General features: G+C 55.1%; 1 protein-coding gene and 1 long non-coding RNA gene across 5 annotated transcripts; one reads left to right on the top strand and one right to left on the bottom strand.

Moving 5' to 3' along the window:
• Positions 1-276: 276 nt before the first annotated feature.
• On the bottom strand, positions 277-5,424 carry GLYCTK (glycerate kinase). Of its 4 annotated transcripts, none has more exons than XM_037797714.1 (5): positions 5,213-5,424; positions 2,920-3,335; positions 2,512-2,663; positions 1,672-1,847; positions 277-1,372 (listed from the first exon to the last, which is right to left on the bottom strand). In XM_037797714.1, exons 2-5 carry the CDS (start codon positions 3,294-3,296, stop codon positions 506-508), a joined length of 1,572 nt encoding a protein of 523 aa, XP_037653642.1. In that variant the 5' UTR covers positions 3,297-3,335; positions 5,213-5,424; the 3' UTR covers positions 277-505. The 4 variants fall into 4 exon arrangements, with proteins under 4 accessions (XP_037653642.1, XP_037653657.1, XP_037653649.1 ...); XM_037797729.1 differs by having other exon boundaries at positions 2,920-3,331; XM_037797721.1 differs by lacking the exon at positions 5,213-5,424 and adding an exon at positions 3,571-3,711.
• Positions 4,789-6,404, top strand: LOC119505044. Its single transcript, XR_005210673.1, has 2 exons — positions 4,789-5,666; positions 5,882-6,404. It is a non-coding gene; the product is annotated as an uncharacterized LOC119505044 (long non-coding RNA).
• The last annotated feature ends 530 nt before the right edge of the window (positions 6,405-6,934 follow it).

Below are 6,934 nucleotides of genomic sequence, written 5' to 3'. Positions count from 1 at the left end.
TCTCTGCTCCCCCACACTGAGGGTGTCAGAAGCCAGGCTCTCATTTACATGGAACGAGTCCTGAGCATGCCCAGCAGAGAGGGGTGCAGAAAGCTCCTATCGGGTCCTGGCACTCTGGCTGCAGCCTTCACCGGCTCCCTCTCCCCAGCAGCTTCCCCGTGTCTTTGCTCTGAAGAAAGATGCATCCAGAACCCATTGTGTGGTCCTTTTTATTTTCACACCCTCTCTTACTTAACTCCACAGAAAAGACAGACTGAGGGGCTGAGCAGAGGGGATACCCAGGGGAGAAAAATGAAGATACGTAAGAGGGTCAGGGGGTGGGGGAATGACAATGTGGCTGGAGGGGAATAGACATAGAGCAGAAAAGCCCTAGGCAGTAAATGTGAGGCCCAACTAAGCAGCCTAGGCCAAGGAAGGGAGGAGCCTAAAGCCCAGTGAGGCACTGGGGACCAACCGTGGCCTGCCCAGGACCCCGCCCTGGAAGGCCAAAACATCACCTATGCCATCACCGTGGTCGCAGAAAGAGGAAGTGGACATCCATGACGTTGGTGCCAGTCAGGCCTGTGTGCAGCAAATGTGCCCCGCCCTGGAGGCAGCAGAAGAAGGTATATGAGTCATTGTGGGCTAGGAAGGTGGCCACGTCCAGCCCCTCGGCAGCGGCCTGGCTGGTCAGCTCGGGCACGACCCAGGCCCCAGCAGCCTCTGTAGGCCCATCCTGCCCATCAGTGCCACCGCTCAAAAAGAGCACATCAATGAGCTCTGGGGGCCGTCGTCCCAGCTCTGCTCCAACACGCAGGGCCAGCTCTTGGTTCCGGCCACCCTTGCCTGAGCCCTGCAGCTGCACCGTGGGCTCCCCTCCAGCCAGCAGGCAGACAGGGCCCTTAGCTCCTGCCACAGCCTCCAGAGCCTCCTCCAGCTGCAGGTCTGAGAGCTGGAGCTCAGCCACCAGCCCATGGAGTTCTGCCTCCTCTTTCACGGAAGCCCCAGCCCCAGGTGGGGTCAGACGGGCTCCAGCCACTCGGGCCAGCAGCCCGTAGAACTGTGCCACACTTTTTACATCACCCTGCAAAGCTGTGCTCAGCACTATGGCCCGGTAGCCCAGCACCCTGGCCTGCCGCTGGGCCTCAACCAGCGCCAGTGTGTTGGAGCCAATGATCACGTTGAGGACGTGACCACAGGAATGGGGCCCATGGGGGTCAGAGTCAGCCCGAGCTAGCACAGTCTTCACAGAACGTGGCAGGGCAGCACGGAGGCCGTAGCGATTGAGGATGTGCAGGCAATCTTGCACGTTGTGGGCGCTGGCCACAGTTGGGCCGCTGGCGATCACCTCCACAGGGTCCCCCACCACGTCTGACAGAATCAGACTTATCACCTGGGGAAAGGTCACAGGAGCCTCAGCTCAGTACCACCTCCTTCTCACCCTTGAGTCCATAAAGACAGACTGCTTCTTGCACCCACACATCCTCATACCACCTGGCTCATTTCCTCAACCATTTCCAACCCCTCTCTGTAGGTTCACAGCATATCTGGCCATGTGGACTCCTCCCACCCTCTCTGGGACCCCTCCCACAGCTTCACCACCATCCCTGGGGACTCGCATGCCTGGCCCTGCCAATCTGCAGCTCTTTTAGGCTCTCATCTCCCAGCCTGCCTGGGGGAGGAGCAACTCACCTGGGCAGGGTAGGCGGCCTGAGCCAGCCCCCCGCCCTTGAGCTGGGACAGGGCCTTCCTGATGGTGTTCAGCTCCTGGATGGTGGCTCCACGGGCTGCCAGCAGCTTGGTGAGTGTCTGCTTTTCATTCAGTGTGACAGGTGGGATGGGGGCTGGCAGCAGGGCTGAGCCACCCCCTGGAGAAACAGTGAGGGCATCAGAACTGAGAGCAGAGCAGGTAAAGGGATGACCCAATCCAGGGAATCAGGTGAGCAGGCTGGCAACAAATGAAGTCAGGGTTGTAACAGACTCACACTAGGGAAAGGTAGGCTCAGGGCGCCCCCATGTGGCCATGCAGTGAATGTGTACAAAATCACTGTTTCCCTGAGCATAGGAGGTTATCCATGCCTAGGGATGCCCCGAGTCCCAGCAGGCATTGGGAGAACTATTCCTTAAGAGCTCTGGAGCAGGAGGCAGAGCAGGTGGAGATAACAGAAAGCAAAGAAGCCTTTGCAGGGGTTGGAGACCTGGGTTCTAGGCCCAGGTCATGCTGGTGCAGGCAGCAGCAATAGCAGTGACATTTTCCAAAAGTTCTGCTGATACACCAGGCTCTACACTAGGTGTTTGCCATGCACCCTCTCACCATCACCCAACAAGGTCAGTTTGGTCCCCGAGGAGGACCCCACAGCTTAGGGGAGGCTAAACAACTGGCCCAGGACTACTCAGGAGTTAGCCACCCCAGCTCCTCACTGCCTCTATTGATCCTAGGGGTTCAGAGCAACAGTCTCTCGCAGACCTGATATCTGGAGCCCCATCCCACCCACCCCCCAAAACTGTCCTGAGCCAGTCTGGCTCCTATACCTGAGATAAGCACCAGCAGCAGGTCATCAGCTGTGAGCCCCGCAGCCAGCTGCTGGATGGCCAGGGCAGCCCGCAGCGCATCATGGTCTGGCAGGTTGTGCTCTGCACCCTCGAACACCAGGACACGGCTGTGGGGCTTCAGCAGCATCTCCCTGAAGAGTGAGACAACGGAAAAGTGGTCAGGAGAAACCCAGAGGCTTCTGGCTCCTCTCTGCCTGCTTGATTTCCCAGCTGTACAGGTAAAGAAGGGGCATAAACCAGGATGCTCGTTGACACCCACCCTGGAGCCAGGCCAGACTCAAGAGGAAAGGGAAACTGGCAAGGCAGGGAAGTCCCCATCCAGCCTGGATCTGGGCCCAGTTTTCCCTTCAGATGAACAGTGGGGAGCAGCCCCCTATGGTTCCTTACTGCTTGCCGGCGTCCTCCATGGCAGCACGGATTCCCTTGGGAACGCTGATCACACCCTGCACGAGATGCTGGCCCAGCAGTTCCTCGGCTGCAGCTGCCATGCCTAGAACAGCCTTGCCAAAGCCTACCAGGTAGAGGTTTTGCCGCAGCTGGAAGTTCCGGTCCCGCACCTTCAGCTGCCCACTGCCGAGGTCCACAGTAAGGGCCCGATGCAGCACGGGGCCCGGCAGCACAGCACCCACAGCGCTCTCAAACAGTTTCCGTGCATGCTCCGCCAGGGCCATGCCACTGGCAAGCCGGGCCATGGAACCTCCCCAGGGGAGCAGGCACAAGGGGGGTCTGGCCAGGCGGGGCAGGATCTGCAGGGCTGCAGCCATGCCCCACTGCTCTCAGCACTGCTGGGCACCCATGGCTGCCTAGGGAGAAGAAAGCACCTGTAAAGCTGTTGCAAGGCCAGAGACAGGAGTCCCCACCCTGGCCCCACAGCTACCCCCCTGAAGGCTCAGGGCTGGGAGACCCCACAGTTGCTGCTGAAGGCATGGGTCATTGGCTAGCCCAAGGAGACTTCCTGAGGCCCACAGCTGCCTGGTCTCACTCCAGTCAGAGCCCAGCCCTGCTCCCCAACCATGCTCTCTTCTGCAGACCACACACCAGGCCTCTGGACACTGCACTGAGTCCAAAGATCTTGTTAGCTGAGCCCTCCACCTAGATCACTCCCTTGGGCTGGGAGTTAATAATCCACAGAAGGTGCAACTCCTACCAGCAGGCTCCGGCCCTGCCTCTTTTCCACCTCCTGCACTTCTGAGCCCTCACACAGGGGCAACGCCCCTTCCTGGCACTCCTTCCTTGCCTCTTTACTTCTGCTGCCAGGAGGCTGTTGGCTGTCCCACTAACTGACCCTGAGCCCAGTGACCTCCAGCCTTCTCTATTTCATAAACTCAGGGGATGGGAATGGGGAGCTCAGAAAGCTGTGTCTGCGTGGGGAGGCTGCAGGCACACCAGGGCACCACCAGGCCAGGCCCAGAGCAAATCCTCAGAGCACGCAGCCTTAGGAATCCCAACACTCAGGGCCAGTCCAGCAAGAATCCAGGTTCAAATCAGAAGTGGGAGCTAAACCTGGTTCAGGGTGGAACTTTATGGAAGTTCCCAGGTACCACATGAGGCCATATGTCGTGGAGTGAAGCTAGGACAGGTCAGGATGCCCTTCCACCTACATACTTAGCCAGACCCACTCCTGCCAAGAACACCCGCTTTGGCTCCAAGATTACAAAACAAGTCCTGAGTCACACCATCCACCGTCCACACTGATGAGAGTCCAGTGGCTGGAGCAGGTAAAGGCCAGGATCCCACAGCTGAGCCCAAAGAGTCATCTTCCCAATGGGGCAACATAAAAGCTAGAGATTTCCTGGGGTGAAGGTCAGGAGGCTGTAGAGGGGTTTCAGGACAAGAAAGCCCCAAAGAAAGGCATCTATTTCAATAAAAGCCCATCAGCAAGTATGGGTTGAGCAGGGAAAGGAGACTGAGAATTGGGGTTCCAGCTCTACCACAGGTTTTCTGAGTGGCTCAGACAGCTCCATTTCTTTCACTGGGCCTTATCTGCAAAACATGTTCAGCTGAGATTAAAACTCTCCCACCTGACATCCTAGAACTCTCTGATGGTGTCCACTGTAACACAGGAAACCTGTACCCCATTGCCAGTTTACCTCACACCCAAATACCTAGCAACTTCTAGCCCTGGGGAATTTAGCCTGCATAGTTCTCAGCTTTTCCATCAGCAAAAGACCAGCTCTGCCACATTCCTCTTGTGAAAAGGAATATAGACGGCCCTGCCACCAGGGACTGCAGAAAATGGGATCCAGCTTTTGCTAGGGACACATCTGGGCTTACCCTTAAGTAAGGGGCTAAAGCATTTTAGCATCTAGCAATAACTGGTTTTGAGCACGTGGGCAAATTTTGTACTTAGTTCCCAAAGGCCTAGAAGGGGGATGTTCAAGGCTAGGGTTGCCAGACAGAATACAGGACGTCCAGTTAAAATTGAGTTTCAGATAAACAACGAAAAATTTTTTAGGATATGTATGCATAAGATACACCTATATTAAAAAATTACTCTATTTCCTGAAATTCAAATTTAACCGAACATCGTGTATTTTTATTCGCAAAATCTAACCACCCTACCCAGGACACAGTATCTCCTAAACCCGGGGCCCCTACAGCGTGAAACCCGGAAATAACGAGAACATCGGCCTCAACTCCTCCCCATCACCAAAGGACTGGCGCCATTTCCGGCCTTCACCTGCCAGCCTCGGGCTCCAGAGGTGATGTCACCCTCTAGGCCTATGGCCTGCGAGGAAGATGGCTCCCGCGGGACGCCCGCTGGTGACAAGGGATAAGGGCCCACTGTCATCCCGACCGGCCGTCACCAGACCCCACGGCTCGCTTCCGGGGGCCACGCGGGCCCTCATGGCGCAGACTCCTAGACCCGCGGCTTCCCGCGCCGGAGGCCGGAAGTGCTTGCGTGTGGCTGCCCGAATCCGGAAGTGAGGGGGAGGTGCCGGGTGCTAGCTCCGGGGTGCAGGGGAATCTATTGTAACTGTTGGGCGTCGGCCCGGGTCGTTGTGGCCACCTGGGGCGCCCGCATCCCGATGGAGCTGAAGGCAGAGCGGCGGCTGGAGCATTGGCTCCGCTCCGACCTAGAAGCCTCAGTTTCTTCATCTCTACAATGGGACTAACAATGCTCGTCTCACTGGGTTAGTGTGGTCTGTCCCCTCCTATATCCCGTAGGATCCAATCAATCCGCAAGGACATCCCGAGCCCCAGGCACTGAGCTGAGCAAATGGGGTGAGGCGTACTCCCTTCGCGCAACCAATCCCTTCCGGAACTGGATTAAGTCATCGTCGTCCTTCCTCCACCGGTCCTTCCCCACCGTGATAATCCTGCAACTCACTGGTTCTCTCTTTTAAAGGGCCACCAGATACAGCTCTGGCTCAGCAAGAGAGTTCTGTTCCTTGATCCGCAAACCCACCGCAAGCTGCGTGAACACGAATGCCCTTGGTCTCGCTATCTCCTGCTCTCACCGTGTACGCACTGAGCCTGGCTTGATGTCTTCCTAGATTCAAAAGGCAAACCCGACCGGACTCCAAAACAGAGAAGAATACACTGTTTAATGATGAGGAATGAATACCTGGATGGATGGATGAAGATGGCTTACTATAAGCAAGAAAACACTAAGAATTTTTAAGTACTTATAAATAAACAGTGGCGTTACATCACACATTATACAACAGACTTCCTAAAAATCTTTTGAAACATGTTTCTTTCCACCCAGCTCCACCTGGGAGCTGCGGCATCTCGGCATCTCCGACGTTCTCCAGACCATGATCTTGTCATGAACTACTCCCCTCTCTCACCCAGCCTCCTCCCCTTCCCAGCTCTGCCCCCCCCCTTGCGTTTTTCTTCCCCTTTATAATAAAGGGCATTTTATTTTCTATCAGTCTTTCTTCATTGCTTGCCCACCCATCAGCAAAACAAGGCACCTTCAGAAGGACCTGCCCTCTTTAGAAGTGGGGAGATTATAAATACTTAAAAATTCTTAGTTTTTTTTGCTTATAGTAAGCCATCTTCATCCATTCATCCATGTATTCATTCCTCCATTCAACAGACATTTCCTGAGTGCCTCCTATGTGGGTCAAATGCCAAATGTGGGGATAAGAAGTGGTACTATTCATTGGCAAATTCACTCTGTTTTTTGTGGTTACATACCCATATTGGGAGTGTAAATGTAAACACCTCTTTCATTTAGTGCCAAAAACACTCATAAAACAAACACCATTACTGTGCCAGTGCTGTTCTATCAAACTGTAAGCAGGAGACGAATTGTATCTATTTTTTTAAAGACCCCACCCCTGCAGCTACTCACAAGATGGCTTTAAACAACAAGGTTTAGGATACCCGCTAGACTTGTGAGCTGGAAGGCAGTGACTTGGTTTAATTTGTATTTATTTTTCCGTTGCTCTGC

The sequence above is a fragment of the Choloepus didactylus genome, chromosome 1 (assembly GCF_015220235.1).
Source record: "Choloepus didactylus isolate mChoDid1 chromosome 1, mChoDid1.pri, whole genome shotgun sequence".
Taxonomy (NCBI): domain Eukaryota; kingdom Metazoa; phylum Chordata; class Mammalia; order Pilosa; family Megalonychidae; genus Choloepus; species Choloepus didactylus.
The sequence above is the reverse complement of the archived record's forward strand: the minus strand, read 5'-3'. Positions and strand labels throughout refer to the sequence as shown.

Coding starts and splice junctions, on each gene's coding strand:
- GLYCTK (XM_037797714.1), bottom strand. CDS start 3,296: ATGGCTGCAGCCCTGCAGATCCTGCCCCGCCTGGCCAGACCCCCCTTG. Junction 2,664..2,919: donor ATGGAGGACGCCGGCAAGCA/GTAAGGAACCAT, acceptor CTCACTCTTCAG/GGAGATGCTGCTGAAGCCCC. Junction 1,373..1,671: donor AGGCCGCCTACCCTGCCCAG/GTGAGTTGCTCC, acceptor ACCTTTCCCCAG/GTGATAAGTCTGATTCTGTC.